We start from the raw sequence: 17,061 nt of genomic DNA on the forward strand, positions 1-17,061 counted from the left end.
CAAGCACTGGGGATCATGTCACATTAGAGTGATGGGTCCTTGTCTTGTCTCTGACTTTCTGTCAACGAGCCCCTTGCGTGTTCTGATCAGGTGGGGTTGGCTCCAGCCTGCGGCCTCCACCTCTGCCCCTGTGGGCTTCACACCTCAGCAGCTCCTGCTCGGTGCTGGCTTTCCCTAAAGAAACACAGGCCCCGTTTTCCTGGCAATTAAGGCTCTTATATTGGGGGTGGTTTTGATCTGCGTTCAGGCGCGTTTCTGCCTGTCTGTCACCTCGGAGGGCGGTCGAGGTGGGCGGGCCTGCTCTGCATGCCCTGGGCCCCTGTGGGGCCAGGCGTGGCGAGTGTGGCCGTAGCTCTCACAGCGCCTTCTTGCCCCCTCCTCCCTCATGCAGGACTCCTTGCTCCGGCTGGAGGACCACCGGCAGTGCTTCGAGTGCTCTGACGTGGCTCTGAATGAGGCAGTCCAGCAGATGGTTAATGCCACTGAGGCTGCCGCCAAGGAGGAGTGGGTGGCCACGGTAACCCAGCTGCTGCTGGGCATCGAGCAGGCGCTCTCAGCAGACAACAGTGGCAGCATCCTGAGGGACTCATCCTCTGCCGCTGGCCTCACCCGTCTCACCAACAACCTCATCCAGGTAGCCTGGCTCCTTCCTGCCCACCCGCAGCCCGGTTGGCCCTAAGGACGCACCCCGGGGGGAGCTGACCCTGCAGTGACGCCCGATCGCCCCAGGTCATCGACTGCAGCATGGCCGTGCAGGAGGAGCCCAAGGAGCCCCACGTGTCCTCGGTGCTGCCCTGGATCATCTTGCACCGCATCATCTGGCAGGAAGAGGACAGCTTCCGCTCCCTGTGCCACCAGCAGCAGCTCCAGAGCCCCGCAGACGAAGGTGTGGGGACACGGTCCAGTGGGGATGGCCCTCAGCCCGGTGTCCCTGCCTCTCGTCTCTGCCTCAGGGCCCTGTGGCCCTGTCCAGGCACCGTGAGTGGGCTTGGGCTTGGGCAGTTGATGTTTCGTGGCACTTGGATGGAGGCAGAGGCTCCCCACCATGCGGTGGGGGCGTGGCCGTGGCCTGTGCAGTGTTTCACATCGGGTGCAGGTGGTGAGCACCGTGAGGAGTGGGCCTGCTCTGGGAGCCTCGTGCTGCCAGCTCTTCCAGTCCCTGCGCAGCCCGTGGGCCCTCGTGGGTGTGGGCCCGGGCAACTGGAGGGCAGCACGGGGCAAGCAGGCACAGGTTCCACTTCTTGGCCATGTGACCATGGGCTAGTCAGGCGACCCCCAGCCTCTGTTCCGCCGTCCACTCTGGGGATAGTGGCACCATCTCAGGGTTGTTGGAGGACCTACGGGGCAGTAAAGCCATCGTTGCCACGGCAGGTCAGTGCTGGCACGAGGGGTGCAGAGGCCGCAGGGGCGAGCCAGGGCCCTGTGTGGAGGTGGCACTTGAGCCGGGTCAGCACCATGGTGGGAAATGTGGTCGGTGGAAGAAATTACATCAAAACAACAGCTAAATGACATTTAAGCAAAGAGTGTAGTTCTACCAAATGGACTTTATTCCTTTGGTTTTCTCACATTTTCAATCTAAACTTGGCTGATATACGTATACTTTTTATATAGCTATGATTACAATACACGTATTTATGTGTATATTCAACCAGCTTAAAATTGAATTTGTGGGGGTGGTTTCCTCCGTCATTTGACGGATCAGCAAAGCGCACAGGAAGGAAAGTCAGCTGTGTGGCCACAACCATGGAGCCCACACCAGCTTGCCTTCCTTCCACTTGCTCTCTTGCTCCAAGTGCTTCACTCCGCAGGTGTCTGTCAGCTGCTCTCTGCTTGTCAGGCCTCCGGGGGTGAGAACCTCTGGCCTGGAAAGGTTCACAGTGGAGGCGACAGACGGGACCACTAGCAGCACCCACAGTGCCACACCTGCGGCCTGACGGGGGACCGGGAAGCGATGGGGGCAGCTGGGCAGGGACCCGGAAGGGCTGGGCATGTGGCTGGACTTGGCAAGGAGCCAGACCGAGGAAGGCTTTCACCCCCCCGTGTATAAGCTGTGTGGCTGTGTTCTGTTGTCTTCGTGATGCTAGGAGAGGTGCCCTGCTTTGCCCAACTCTCAGGGCAGCGGTGTTTCTCTCTTACTGGTCATTCTTTAGTCAATACCTCATGCACGCCTTTTTGCTTCTGCTTAATTGATTTTTTTGGATAAATTTTTAGAACGGTTATCTTTAAAGAGCTTGACAAATAGTGCCTCTGTGTTTTACAAAACAGTTTCAGTGGTGAAAAAAATTAAGGTTTACACCTGTAAATGTAGGTGTAAAAAGACTTCTGGATTAAGAGTCTCCTCTTAATTAATTATGCAAGCACAATATGGGTTTTTTTGGTTTGCTTTTTTGTTTTTTTAGTAACAGGATTTCTTTTGTTTTATTTTAAATATTTATTTATTTGGTTGCACCTGGTCTCAGTTATGGCAGGCGGGCTCCTTAGTTGTGGCATGCGAACTCTTAGTTGCGACATGATGTGGGATCTAGTTCCCTGACTAGGGATTGAACCCAGGCCCCCTGCATTGGGAGCGTGGAGTCTTATCCACTGTGCCACCAGGGAAGTCCCCACAATATAGTTTTTAAAAAAACTGCCAGTAAGCAAATAAGGGGAGGAGGACAGTCCAAGGCCATAAACTTCAAAAGGGTGGGATAGGGAAACAAAGATCCTGGTGGACTGGCCGCCGGTGTGGCCCATCTCCTCCTCCACCCCCTGGAGGAGGACTGAGGGGATAGGGTGAGTGGACAGAGTCCTCTGTTCTGTAGAGAGTGGGCTGGCGGGGCTGCCCCCTGTATTGCCCTGGGCCTTGGCAGAGGCAGGAAGGGCTGCTGGGTCCTGCCCCTCCTGGTGGCAGACTACATGGAGGGCCCTCTGGCCGGCAGTAAGGGGCCGGCATGGGGCAATGTTGCATGCTGAGTTCCCTGGAGCAGATGTTGGGATGGTATAATAGGAATCTCTGCTCGTGAAAGGAAGCGGGAAGCAGCGGGGAGAACAGGGTGCATCCTGACGTCGTCTCGGACCCCGGCGGGGGCTCTGTAGCATGTCGGGCAGAGGAAGCCAGGCCTTTGCCCTCCCATCTCACTTCAGTCACTGGATATGGCTCCCGTGGCTGTAGCCAAGCCGAAGGAACTGCTGGCTGGGGCCATGTGCTGGCCGCACTGCTCTCCCCGGGCAGCCATCCTACCTTTAGGAGATCTCGGAAGAGAGGACAAAACCCTGGCCCCCCAGTGCGGACTGATGCAGCCCTGGTCGAGCGAGCTCCCTTCTTTTCCCTCAGCAGACATAGGTGGCGGAAAGCGATTGAGAGCAACACCTGCTGCAAGCTCACAGCTTCAAGGAAGGGCAGGCTGGTCCTCTTTGTTGGAGATGCCCCAGGAAATTCCTTCATGGTGATTGCAGCACTGCCGTGGTCCGAGGAGCCGCCCTGGCTGACCATGAGCAGGATAGAGAGAGGTGACATGGCGGGCATGCTGACAGGTCATGGCCCACCCCTACCTCACACCCCGCATCAAGTACAGGAAGGGAAGAAGGAACACACCATTCGAGAGACAGGTGAACTAGGCCTGGAAGAAAGCGTACGGCAAGGAGCAGAGGCAGAGGCTTGTGGGTGATTGGCCCAAGAAAATCATTTGTTAAAATTTCTAAGACGATAAGCAGAATGAAATGAAAAGGACAACTGCAGAACTAAGGGAAAACGCTGCAAACCACATCTCAGCATTATAAACTAATAAACTAAAACAGCGAGGAGCAGAGTGAACATGACTGAAACTGCGGGAGACGGATTAAGAGCTAACAGCACTGGAGAGAAGGTGGTAGATGTGGAAGACAGAGATGGTCCAGTGTGAGGGTGAATGGGGCCCCTGATGGCAGCAAGGAATCTGATGTCAAATACAGGAAGAGTTCTCTGAATTGTAATAAACACTGAATCTGCAGGTTCAAAGTATATACCGAGAAAAGTTGATATTGCAACAGTCTACATCAAGATGCATCCTGGTGAAGGATCTATTTTAGGGGTAAAGACTTGTCAGGTTTCTAAACTGAAAAAGCAATTTATCTTAATGGGACAAAGAACAGGGCTCATTTCAGATTTCTCCCTGGCAGTGTTCAGTGCAGTTGGGGTCATGTCCACATGTCTGCAGGGTTCTCAGGGCAGGAAAGTGTGGGCCCAGGCATGTAGCCAGTCGTTTGTAATTACAGTGGATTCCAGCTCCTTGAGTGCTTCTTAAAAGCATGGCTGGAGGATGAAGTCAGTAAACGAACATGAGTCAGGATGGAGAAGCCACAGGAAAGAACTTGCGATGAGCACCAGATCCACTTAGAATTGGAGTCGAAAGAGAGCAGTCGGGCTGATTATGGCTGCAGAACAGAATGTACGTGTTATAACCCTACTGCACTAGAAGCAGTGTGTACGACCAGATTGGGAGCTGGGGGAGATGAGGAAAAAGCTACCACAGAGCCATCACTGACCTGATGTAACAGTCATTTGATGCTGTTGAAAATGGAAATGAAAGGACTTCCCTGGTGGCGCAGTGGTTAAGAATCTGCCTGCCAATGCAGGGGACACGGGTTCGATCCCAGGTCTGGGAAGATCCCACATGCCGTGGAGCTCCTAAGCCTGTGCGCCACAACTACTGAGCCCAGAGCCCGTGCTCTGCAACAAGAGAAGCCACCGCAATGAGAATCCCGCACACCACAATGAAGAGTAGCGCCCTCTCACCGCAACTAGAGAAAGCACGCACGCAGCAACAAAGACCCAACACAGCCAAAATTAAATAATTTTTTTAAAAAGTACAAAACAAATTTCATGAAAGAATCTTGATTCTGTTTTCTCTAGTACTTTCTATCCTAATGTGTCCTGTCCTAATCCTCTTTAAAAACGTTAGTTATAAGACCATGATGGGTTATGGCTCAGAGTTTCAAACACACCAAGGGATGTTTAAGGAACTAGCCATAGTTCTAGTGATGAACAAACATTTAACTGAGATTTGGTAGTTCTTTTTCCTTCTGTAGTAGTTAAACAGACCTAAATATAAGAATTTTTAAGTTAAGCAATGGTATGTGTAGTATGGGTTCCATTGTCATAAATGACTTGTCTCTCTCTTTCAAAATGTCTCATACATGCATAGAAAGATGCTTCCAGTGATGTTCACCAAATGTCAGCCCTGGTTATTGGGGGCGGGGGTGTGGGGTGGGGTGGGGTGAGGTGGGCAGTGCTGCTCTTTGGTGATGGACCATTCCTTCTGTATACGGTCCTGTGTGATCTGAATTGTTTTTTGATAAGCATGTACTGCTTTAGTAAACCCAGTCACATCATTACTGATTTTAAAAGACAAAAAGATGAAAAAGGAAAGAGGGAGAACTCTGCGGCCCCTTGGTATAGAGAGAGGAGCGGGGCCCACTGCTCCCAGCCGTGCTGGCACTGACCCTGTGTGTCGCCTGGTCTTTCCCCAGTGTCAGCCGATATGCCCATGCTCCCTTCCTCCCTCATGCTGCTCAACACGGCCCATGAGTACCTGGGCCGGAGGGCCTGGTGTTGCAACTCCGAAGGGGCCCTGCTGCGATTCTACGTAAGTGCTGCTGGGGCGCGTCCGCCCTTCTCTGGCCGTTGTCACCCCGGGTCTAGAGTGTGTGCCCGTGCTTTCTTGCTTTCTTTCTCTCTGTCCCCCTCTCTCTCCCCGCTTCTCTCTTGGAGTAAAATTTAAACTATTGACTCTTTTTTTTTAGTGATTTTAGTAGGTTCATTTAGATTTTTTCTTCCATGGTCAATTCTGTTTTTGGAATAGTGTCCATGTAAGCATAAAGTTGTTCACGGTATTTGCTGATGATTTTAAAAGTCTCTGTAGTACCTCTAGTTATGCCCCCTTTTTCATTGCTAAAATCATTTATTTATGCTTCCTTTTCCTTTTTTGAAAAACCAGTCTTTTATGAGGTTTATCGAAATTAGTTTTTTCAAACTACCGGTTATTGGTTTATTGACCTATTTTTTCTTTGCTTTCTAGTTCACTAATTGACACTTTTTTACTTTCTTTGGATTTGCTTCGTGTTTTTTCTAACTTATTGAAGTAAATGCTTATTTTAGTGATCACCTTCTAATACATGTGTTGGAGATTATAAGTTTTCCCCAAGTACATTTTTAGCTGCATGCCATAAGTTTTGATATTTACGATCTTTATTTTTATTTATTTATGATAAGGTTTTTTATTTGAATTTTATTTATTTTTTTATACAGCAGGTTTTTATTAGTCATCAATTTTATACACATCAGTGTATACATGTCAGTCCCAATCGCCCAATTCATCACACCCCCACCCCCATCCCCCTGCTGCTTTCCCCCCTTGGTGTCCATACGTTTGTTCTCTACATCTGTGTGTCAGTTTCTGCCCTGCAAAGCGGTTCATCTGTACCATTTTTCTAGGTTCCACATATATGCGTTAATATACGATATTTGTTTTTCTCTTTCTGACTTCACCCTGTATGACAGTCTCTAGATCCATCCACGTCTCAACAAATGACCCAATTTTGTTCCTTTTTATGGCTGAGATATTTGCTATCTTTGTGTAACTGATTTCTAATTTTATCGAATTATGTTTGGAGGATGTGGTTTGTATTATACCTAGTCCTTGGTATTTGTCGAGACTTGCTTTTTGTCTAGTTTTGGTAAAAATACCGCGGATGCTTGAAAAGAATGTATGTTTGCTAATAGTTGGGCATCATAATGGTAGCCGTTGCTCTGACCTCTGTAGATTCACCAGCTGACTATCATTCACCTCCTCTGAGACCCTCACTAATGTCTGTCTGCCAGAGAGAGGTTCCCTCGGCCCTAACGGGAGTTATCGTCTGACATTATAACTCTTTAATTCACACCCCTCCACGGGAGTCTGAGCTTCCCAAAGGCAGGGACAGTGTCTCGATGTGCCCAGCATAAGACGGTGCTCAGTAGATATTTGGGGAGCAGATGAATGTCTAAATGAACAAGCATAGCTAGAAACCGCAAGAAACTGCCTGCGGTGCTGGAAGGAGGGAAGCTGGGCAAATCCTCAGCACGCCCTGCAGAGCGGGGCCCAGATGGCTCCCAAGGGGGTGGTAGGCCCGTTCCAGGACACAGGCCCGGACAGGCTCCTCAGGTTAGCAGAGCTGATGGGCCCACTGTGCAGGCGGCTGCCGGCCCTCCCCCAGATGCCTCTTCCCGCCCGCCCACCACCTAGGTGCGCGTCCTCCAGAAGGAGCTTGCTGAATCCACGTCTGAGGACACTCACCCATACAAGGAGGAGCTGGAGACAGCCTTGGAGCAGTGCTTCTACTGCCTGTACAGCTACCCCAGCAAGAAGAGCAAGGCCAGGTACCTGGAGGAGCACTCGGCCCAGCAGGTGAGGGCCCCCTGGGGGCAGGGCCTGGGCTCCCCTGGTGCGGGTGCTGTGGTGGGGGGGGGGGGGTCGGGTTGGGGGGTGGGATTTGCTGCATCAGGTGGACTAGTCCCACCAAAGAAAGTTCTTGGTTTCCTCGCAAGAACTAGTTTCATAAATGTTGACTAATTATTAAAAAATGCAGCATGGCAATTTTTCAGTAGATCTTTTCGATTAATGCAGATAATTCCTTAGAGGGTTTCCGTTTTTTTGGTGTTTGGTTTTCAGACCGCTAGTGGGTGTGTTACCTCAGTGGTCCTGAACACGGTCAATTATTCTTTGAGGGAGTCCATCCCCTAAGTGCGCGCGACTCTGGGCAGGGTCTCCGCCGTGACCCCCGTGACATGCAGAGCGCCCTGGCCCAGAGCAAGTGCTTGGTCAGTATTTGGCAACTAGGTGACCTCCCCTCTGTCATGGCCATGTGGACTCAGAGCGAGCCCTCGGTTCCAGTGTTTGTCTCTATAAAGACCAGGTTTGTGCTAGTTCACTTTTCTGCTCGTCACACACTTGGGTTTGGGGATTGCAGTCGGCGAGCAGATGTTTTAAGTATGTGGGAGTCATTTGAGGCTCTCCTCGTCTACATTGGACACTGAGCGTTTCTGTAGAAGGACTCTCCCCCATGCACTCTACCTGGACCGCACTATGGCCTGCCTCTGCCTTCTTTCAGGTGGATCTGATATGGGAGGATGCCCTGTTCATGTTCGAGTACTTTAAGCCCAAGACCCTTCCTGAGTTTGACAGCTATAAGACCAGCACCGTGTCCGCTGACTTGGCCAACCTCCTGAAGCGAATTGCCACCATCGTACCCCGCACAGAGCGGCCAGCCCTGAGCCTGGACAAGGTCTCCGCCTACATCGAGGGCACCTCTGCAGAGGTAGGAGCTGGTGTGCCGGCCGTGTCCTGTCTCCTCCAGCACCTCTGCCTGCGTGCCTTGGCCTCTCCCCTGCTCTGTGCCAGCTGGCAGGGCCCTGGGAAGTGAAGGGTCCTGGTCGCACCCTGGTGACACCCGAGCCCCTGGCTCCATGTCCCCTCACCCTTGCCCTCTCACCTGCCAGGTGCCCTGCCTCCCGGAAGGGGCCGACCCCTCCCCTCCGGTGGTGAATGAGCTCTACTACCTCCTGGCTGATTACCATTTCAAAAACAAGGAGCAGTCCAAGGCCATCAAGTTCTACATGCACGACATCTGCGTCTGCCCCAATAGGTCAGCCACCGGGTGCTGGGCAGGCCGGCTGCGGGAGGGCTGGGGACTCATCTCGGAGAGCTCTTCCCGGGTCGGTTTGGGGTTCCCCTGCCCACAGCAAGGAGGCCAGGAAGAAGGAAGGAGAGGGCAGGTGGGCACTCCGCAGAGGCAAGGAAGGGCAGAGCCTTCTTCCCCAGTCCCTGGGGTGGGGGCGGGGGTCAAAGCAGGCAACTGTGTCCTTCTGGTCCCGGCCCGCAGCCCTGGGGAGTCGGCTGGATGGACTCTTGCTTCTTCCACTGCAGTGTCTTTCGTTGTGGTTGTTTTCTTCTTTGGGGGCAGGGGAGTGGGGGGCTCCTTCCTTCCTGGGATGCAGTGTGTTGATGGCAGGAGAGCCCATCGTACGTAAGGCTCATGCTTCCTTCCCAGTGGTCCCTGGTGGCCTCTTCTTAAATCGTACTGATTGGCCTGATCCTCGTGAAGGGCCTGCTAAGCTCATAAAGTCTGACTTGCTTGATTGAGAGGGAATCTTTTCTGATGGCTGCTGCGCCTAGGAGGGCCTGGGTCAGAAGGGGACCACTCTCTGCTGGTGACCTGTGTCTGAAGGGTCCAGAGTGGCCTCCATAGGCAGCCCTCCTGGGAGTTGTCGGGAACAGAGGGCTCTGCCTTATCAGGCAGGACCCACCTGGCTGGGGCAGGAGGGCTGGGGTCTGGGTGGAGAAGCCAGTGCATGACTCCCACAGCTGTGGGAAAGGCTCTCCCGCAGCCCCTCTTGCTCAGCCTGTGGTTTCCTCCAGGCAGGGGCCTGTGTGGTGGTGGCCCTGGCTGTCCTCCCTGTGGTTGCTGCCGACTGGGGTCGTGGGGCCCAGGGTCGCCGTGGCTTAGGGTCGCGTGGCCCGGGGTGGTGGATCAGAGCTGCACTCAGGCTGGCTGAGTGGTCACTCCCTGCTGCTGCCACGTCTGAAAAGTGACAGTGCCAACACCCACCTGTTCGAGGGAAAGGGGAGCCTGGCTCCTGGCGGCACCCAGAGGAGCGCTCCAAGTGTCTGTGACCGTGTGTCTGTTCTGCTTGCTTGTATTTGCAGCAGGAGATGGTGGTTTCTGTTTTGGTCTCATGCAGGCACGTAGGCATCTGCTGTGGTGTGGAAAGAGCTGCCCAGGTGGAAGGTCCCTGACCATTCCCACCATGCTGTCTCCCAGGCCCCACCGCTGGAGAAATGGGTGCTCAGGACCCCTCTCGAGGGGGGTCCTGCACTGTCCTCTCAGGTCTCTCTTGCTCCCTCATCTCTGGTCACTTGGAGAGCAGTAGAAGTGCCTGGAAGCTTTGTGAGCTGCCCAGTTTCCCCTGACCTTGCACAGCCCAGGGATGCCAGGGGCCGGCTTTGAAGTTTGTGCCTTGGTAGTGGAAGACTTGTCAGTCTGCGGAGGGTAGCATGCCCATGTGATTGCTGCCTTTTCTGTTCTCTGTGCTGGAGAATTCCAGACTCTTTCAAGGGCCCAGAAATGGTCTTGGTGCCTCAGAGAGGCTCCTGCATTCTCACCAGCAGTTTCTCTGGGGTGGCCTCAGAATGATGGGGTCTCATCCATCACATGGTCCCCTTGCTGTCCATCTTGCTGCTGGTGCCTGAGCTGGAGAGGGCAGGGTCCCAGTGGGGAGTGAGGAGCCGGCAGAAGCTAGGTGGCAGGGGTCTCGGGAGTCTGGGCTGCTCCGTGCTGTTGGTCAGGGAGGTTATAGGTCATGAGATTACACCTGCGGAGCAGGCCCTTTCCTCCCACTCAGAGCCATCCTGGGTGGACGTCCTCCAGGCAGGGGAGCAGAGGGCAGCAGGGTGCCAGCGTCTGACTGTGCCAGGGGCGACCCTCTCAGGGCGGTGCCTGAGTGCCGTGAGGGGCTGGGTGACTTGTGCCCTGTGCTCTTCTCTGGAGGTGGGCCTGCGGGCCCATGTTTCCTGGCTCAGGGATGCCCGTGGTGGTGGAGTTAGGAAGTCTGGGGTGGGGCCCATGTGCCCGTGGGCACCGTGTCTGCAGGGCAGTGAGGGCAGCAGTATGTTGAGCCGGGCTGTGTCATGACCACAGGTTTGACTCCTGGGCGGGCATGGCCCTGGCCCGGGCCAGCCGCATTCAGGACAAACTGAACTCCAACGAGCTGAAGAGCGACGGGCCCATCTGGAAGCACGCCACACCTGTGCTGAACTGCTTCCGGCGGGCACTGGAGATCGACAGCTCCAACCTGTCCCTGTGGATCGAGTTCGGCACCATGTCCTATGCCCTGCACTCCTTCGCCTCACGCCAGTTGAAGCAGTGGAGGCCCGAGCTGCCCCCTGAGCTTGTGCAGCAGGTGAGGGGCAGGGGCGGCCGCTGTCCTGGGGTCCATGCCAGCTTGGTCCCTGGTCTCTGGACACCGGGTCCGGGGTGGGTGAGTCCAGGGCCAGTCTCCTGTGAGCGCTGGTCAGCCACCAGTTTCAGGGCCGTGGAGAAGCTGTTGTCTCTTCCCTGCTCCCTCAGAGGAGCTTGTTGAGTCCTTGTAAAATTCTTGACACTGTGCTCAGAAGTTTGAAGCCCCTCCTGGTGGGGGAATGTTCCCCTAGTGTGGGTGCCGGGTGTCTGGCCTGAGGTCTGTGTGCTGCAGGGGCTCCCTTGGCTCCTTGAAAAGGGACGTGAAGGAGCCACATGGCGTGTCAGTGTGGCAGGTGTGGCAGTAGGATACCACGTGGTCTCATTCCAGATGGAGGAGCGGCGAGACAGCATGCTGGAGACCGCCAGGCACTGCTTCACGTCAGCGGCGCACTGCGAGGGTGACGGGGATGAGGAGGAGTGGCTCATCCACTACATGCTGGGCAAGGTGGCTGAGAAGCAGCAGCAGCCGCCCACCGTGTACCTGCGGCACTACCGGCAAGCCGGCCACTACCTGCACGAGGAGGCGGCCCGCTACCCCAAGAAGATCCACTACCACAACCCCCCCGAGCTGGCCATGGAGGCCCTGGAGGTGACACCGCGCTGGCCCCAGGCGGGGACATGGGGAGGGGACGGGCCAGTCTCACTGTCTCCCTGGGGCTGGGGCACACGGTCCCAGTGACTTCCCTGCAACCCACTGGAAACTTCTTTGTATGCAGTTCAATTAAAACAGCCTTTCCTCTCTCTCTCTAAGGGGTGCTCACCATCCTTTCTGGGGGAGGGAGCATTAGCACGCGGCATCCCTGGCTCCGGGGCACTCGCGCCTGCAGCCTGGTCCCCGGGTGCATGGGAGAGCTCCCAGCCTGCAGTGGGTGCCCCGAGTACCTATCCTGGTGGGACTCAGCCGGGCAGCCGCTGGCCCTCTGGACCCCCAGTTCAGGGTCTCGCGCTGCTCCTCCTGAGCAGAGCGCGTGTGCGCTGCCTGGATTTGCACCTGTGGTTCCAGGTGTGTGGCTCAGTGCTCTCGTTGGTGCCCATGGTGGTACCTTGAGGGGGCCACTGAGGACGCAGCACAGGCGTGGGTGCACCAGGCTTCCCAAGGCCCTGGGCTTGTCAGCGTCACCCTTTCTCAGGCTGCGTGTCCACCCCCACCGATCCCCCGCCCAGAAAGGTGCTTGAAATTTGGGGCAAAATCTGCTTGCGTATGCCTTTTTTGCATTTAGGTTATTTTTTCCGTTTGTTAAATTAATAGATGTTAATGGTTAAGAAAAATGTAATAATCAAATAATTCAGAAGTGTTTAAACTGAAAAGTTAAAGTCCCCACTGATCCTAGCTCCTCATCTGCAACAATCCATGTTGACATTTTGGCCCTGTCCTTGTTTTTCTAGGCATGTTTCCTATTAACATGTAGACACGCAGTAACATTTTCTTACCATCTTTTAATTTGTTTTTCTCATTGGACTAGATGTAGTGGAAGGAGCTGGGGCTTCTTTCATGGTCTCCTGCCCCCTCGCCCGGCTGAGCACCCAGCCCCTTCTTCATGGGTGTGGCTTCTCCTCCACTCCCTCTGTGAAGGGTGCAGGCTGGGCATGGCTTCGTGTGTGTATCAGAAAGCACTTTTTTTTTTTTGGCCTTGCTGTGGGGCTTGCAATCTCAGTTCCCCAACCAGGGATTGAACCCAGGCCACAGTGGTGAAAGCACTGAGTCCTAACCATTAGGCCACCAGGGGTGTCCCAGGGAGCACTCCTCTGAGCCCTTCCCAAGGTCACGTAACATTAGATCAACGACGGCCTGTGCCTGGAGCCTTGTGGTGATCTGTGAGCCTTGTGAGCAAACAAAAAAGTCACGTTTTAAAGAGTTCGCTTTTTTAAAGTGCTCCATGCTGAGTGGTGTATAGCAGTGTCGGGCCACCTCCGGGGGTTCCTTGTGGAGTGTGGAAGGAAACTTCCTGTCTAGTGCTTCCCCGGCAGCATCCTGGTAGCTGTCCACACAGCCCAGGCCCCATGTCCTTCCCCATCGCATTTCTTTCATGCTTTGCACTTGGGTCAGGAGCCCCTCCTTGGAGGGACTTCCGCTTGGGGCATGTGAAGGCTGCCGCCCAGAGGAGTGGCTGGCGTGTCCTGAGGCTGCTGAGGGAGGGCAGTCAGCACACTCAGCCTGGACTCTCTCACTCTCAGGAGAATGACTGCTCTCTTTTTTCCTGCATGTATCTTCCTTGGACTTTTGGCCTCTGCTGCTGTCTGATAGAACCAGTGAGCAGGCAGGATGTTGGCCCTTCAGGGCCCAGGGCCTTCCGGATGAGGGGCTGAGGCCACCCTCCCAGCACACCACCCGGGCTCTCAGGGGGCAGGTGCTCAGCTGGACCATGTGTCTATCTTGCTTTAAAAATGGAATTCCGGGCTTCCCTGGTGGCGCAGTGGTTGAGAGTCCGCCTGCCTATGCAGGGGACACTGGTTCGTGCCCCAGTCTGGGAGGATCCCACATGCCACGGAGCGGCTGGGCCTGTGAGCCGTGGCCGCTGAGCCTGCGCGTCCGGAGCCTGTGCTCCGCAACGGGAGAGGCCACAACAGTGAGAGGCCCGCATACCACAGAAAAAAAAAAAAAAAAAAATGGCATTCCTCTTTAAGAATTTAACCTTACCCTGGTGAAAATTCCCCTCTGTTGTTGAGCCTTCATTCAAAATACTTCACCTGCTGCTTGGATGACCTTTGCCAGTGAAACACTTGGCTTTCCCCTGAGTTTGGCCACCTGGGCACATATGAGTGCCCCGCATCTAAAAATGGACTGTCTGGGCCGGTTTCTCTGGGGCCCACGGGTTGGCTGGAGGTGGAGAGGCTCTGGGTGTGGGCTCCTCTGTCCGGGGTGCCCACTTGAGAGTGTGGCCTGGGCTGGACCACCAGGCACCTCACCTGGGTGGGTCCTGGCTGTTGTCTGTCTAGAACTGCCTCTGGGTGAGGAGAAGCTGGTTAATCGGGACCTGTGGCCACAGCAGCCTTCGTGTCGCCCACTGTGCTGTCCGTGGGAGCCAAGTGGCACCCACACCTGGGTGGGAAGGTCAGGCCTGGTCACCTGTGGTGTGTGACACTTCCTGGGGGCAGTAAAGTGCCCTGGGCTCTCCTGGCTGGGGGCCTGGGCCGCTGGCCTCACGCTTGTGAAGGGACGAGTGTGGTGAGGACAGAGGAAAGGAGGGAAGGCCCAGGCCTCACTGCTGCAGCACTGCCTGCCCGCCTCTGTCCGCAGGGCGGCTCTGGGGTGGGGACACAGACAGAAGTCCCGCGACTTGTGGCCTCGGGGAGCCCATGGTGCCGGGGAGATGTGTGTGCAGGAGCTGTCCACTCTCCGCGGTACCAGGAGGGGGTGTGGGTGCTGGGTGGGAGGCTGTGCTGGATTAACAGCTGGGGGGGTGGCGGGGGGTGGGCAGCGAACCTCGGCAGCTGGGAGGGCTGCTCACACCCGCGTCCTTGTCCCAGGTGTACTTCCGGCTCCACGCATCCATCCTGAAGCTCCTGGGGAGGCCCGACTCTGGGGTCAGTGCAGAGGTACTGGTCAGCTTCATGAAGGAGGCTGCAGAAGGGCCCTTTGCCAGGGGCGAGGAGAAGAACGCGCCCAAAGCCTCAGAAAAGTGAGTAGCACGTGCTCCCGGCGGTTGGGTGGCGGCTGGGCAGTGGGCATTGGGGTGGGGAGGGATCTGCTGAGTCTCCCAGAGCCTACAGAGTCAGGTCTGGCCCGAGGCTCCCAGTGGCTGGGCCGAGACCCTTCTGTTGAACCTGAGACAGAGAGGCTGCTTGTGCGTGCCCATCACCTCCTCATCCTTGGACGGTCCCTGGAGGAGCTGACTCCCCCTCCCGGCACAGCTCTGCCCGTGTGGATGCTGCACGCGGCAGCCTCCTACCCTGGCACCCTCTGCCAGGGCCTCTCCCTGGGGTGGGGCCCTCTGAGAGCTGCTGCCCCTTCTCCCAAGAGGCCGGGAGGGTGTGAGAGGCAGGGGCTCCTCTCGCAGCACCAGAGAGCTCGTGGCGCTGGAGCTCTGATGGGGTTCCCTTGGCAGGCCTGGGCCAGACCCCCGGGCCTCCCCTTGTGGTGACCTTGTGGGTCACCCCGGCATCCGCGTCCTGGAGCTCTGGCTCAGCTTGCCTCATCCCTGGGCCCTTGCCTGGCTGGGCACCGTGCAGGCTCTGCCCAGTGCTAGAGAGACCTGCACCCGGGGCCTGTCAGCTATGGGACAGGTGGGCACATGTGCGGCGGGTCACCAGGTGGACACGGTGTGCCCAGAGCCTGTAGTCATACAGGGCCCCCAAGGCACAGTGATATGGCCTTTCTGTGATTGTAACTTTTTTTAAACTTAAAACTTATACACATAATACACAAATACATACTAGTTATAGAAAATTCTGGTAATGTATAAATGTATGGACTAAAACGTGACAAATCCTTTCTCACCCCCAGGGTTAGCATCTGTTCACGGTTGAGTTTCCCAAATCATGTTCTGTGCATTTGCACACACTTCCACGTAAACGTCCAGTTATAGGGGTTATTTTATTTTATAAAATCAAGCTCTTGGAGGTGTTGCAGAGTTTGCTTTTTCCCAGCAGCGAGTCTGGGACCCACTCTGTAGATGGTGCCCACTTGTCTGGGTGTGTGTTATTGCAGAGCACAGGTGCGTCCGGCTCTCTATAGCCATTTCCTTGCACGTTTCAGGTGTTTTTAACTTTTCTCAACATTGTTGTAGCATATACCCTTGTACACGTGTGAGTGCACAGTAAATCCAGATGTTTGGCCACACACTGATTGGGATGAATTGTGTCAGGCCGTGGGTGTCACATGAAGGGCGCTGACGCGGCCTGGAGGGGCGCTGGGCGGGTGCTTCTGAGGAGGGGTCTCCTGGGCGTGAGACGTGAGCTGCCGGCAAGCGCAGCTGTGAGGGGTGGGCAGCTCCTGGCTGGGCCCGTGGGGCCACCCCTTCAGCCCCTGGATGCCAGAGGGGGTGGGTGTCACCAGAGGCGCTGGGAACAGGGGCCCCTGCCCTGGGAAGGGCACCATCCAGGCTGGCACATGCCCCATTTCAGTGGGCCGCGGGGTTCTGACCTGCACCCTGACCCTCTGGTCCACAGGGAGAAGGCCTGCCTGGTGGACGAGGACTCCCACTCTTCAGCTGGGACACTGCCGGGCCCCGGAGCCTCCCTCCCTTCCTCCTCTGGCCCAGGTCTGACATCCCCACCTTACACAGCCACTCCGATTGACCACGATTACGTCAAATGTAAAAAACCCCACCAGCAGGCGACGCCGGACGGTACAGTCCCTGTTCTCCCTCCTGCCAGCCCAGGGCGGCACGCCAATCACGGGGGCGGGTGCTTCGGGTGATGAGCCGCTTTGTTTTGGTGAGGGGGGTGCCGGGTCTGGGGTGACACGGGCAATGTTGCGGCTGTTCATTAACCTCATGGACTCACGGTGATCCTGTGCTCCCCGGACATGCTCAGGGTCACCACCTGCCCCCGCCCACCTGGGGGCCTTTGCGAGCCTGCATTTCCTACCTGTGAGCTGGGGACGTGAAAGGGCGGTTGGAAGGCCGCTGGCGTCTGCAGGCAGCCCCGAGTGGCCCCCACGTTATTATGGCACGTCCTTCTGATGATTGGGGAGGGCCGTGACTCTGAGTCTGTCACCCTGGGAATCCAGACGGGTTGGTGGTGGGGTCAGCTGGCTCCCCACGTGGGACGGGCAGGTGGTGGTCGGTCACCCACATCCTTACTAACACCGGAGGCTTGCATGCCGGCCTCGCAGCTCAGTTTCTTCATGTTCCCCTCACCTGCACGGCACCGGGCCAACTAGTGGGCCTTGGGGGCCACTAAGTGGAACCCTGGGGGCAGTGACAGTGCTGAAGGCCACGCAGGCCCTCTCTCCCACATTGCTCAGCTCAGCAGGACCCAGTGCACAGCCCCTGGAGAGTAGGGCTTGGGAGCAGGGCCAGGGCAGAGCTGGTGGAGGGGGGCAAGGTGGCAAACTAGACTCCTCGGGGTGTGGTTTGTGACCCAAGAGGAGAGGATGCTGGCGGT

General features: G+C 56.0%; 1 protein-coding gene across 1 annotated transcript in view; it reads left to right on the forward strand.

Moving 5' to 3' along the window:
* CABIN1 (calcineurin binding protein 1) overlaps positions 1 to 17,061 on the forward strand; it is a 97,954-nt gene that overhangs the window by 24,355 nt on the left and 56,538 nt on the right. Inside the window, exons 17-26 of the mRNA XM_082852872.1 lie at positions 392 to 634; positions 730 to 886; positions 5,488 to 5,603; positions 7,242 to 7,403; positions 8,107 to 8,313; positions 8,495 to 8,640; positions 10,693 to 10,954; positions 11,342 to 11,602; positions 14,482 to 14,633; positions 16,123 to 16,301. Coding sequence (XP_082708998.1) covers positions 392 to 634; positions 730 to 886; positions 5,488 to 5,603; positions 7,242 to 7,403; positions 8,107 to 8,313; positions 8,495 to 8,640; positions 10,693 to 10,954; positions 11,342 to 11,602; positions 14,482 to 14,633; positions 16,123 to 16,301 — 1,885 coding nt within the window. The remainder of the gene's footprint in view (positions 1 to 391; positions 635 to 729; positions 887 to 5,487; positions 5,604 to 7,241; positions 7,404 to 8,106; positions 8,314 to 8,494; positions 8,641 to 10,692; positions 10,955 to 11,341; positions 11,603 to 14,481; positions 14,634 to 16,122; positions 16,302 to 17,061) is intronic.

This window comes from Leucopleurus acutus, assembly GCF_964270905.1.
Source record: "Leucopleurus acutus genome assembly, chromosome: 13".
In the NCBI taxonomy this organism is placed as follows: domain Eukaryota; kingdom Metazoa; phylum Chordata; class Mammalia; order Artiodactyla; family Delphinidae; genus Leucopleurus; species Leucopleurus acutus.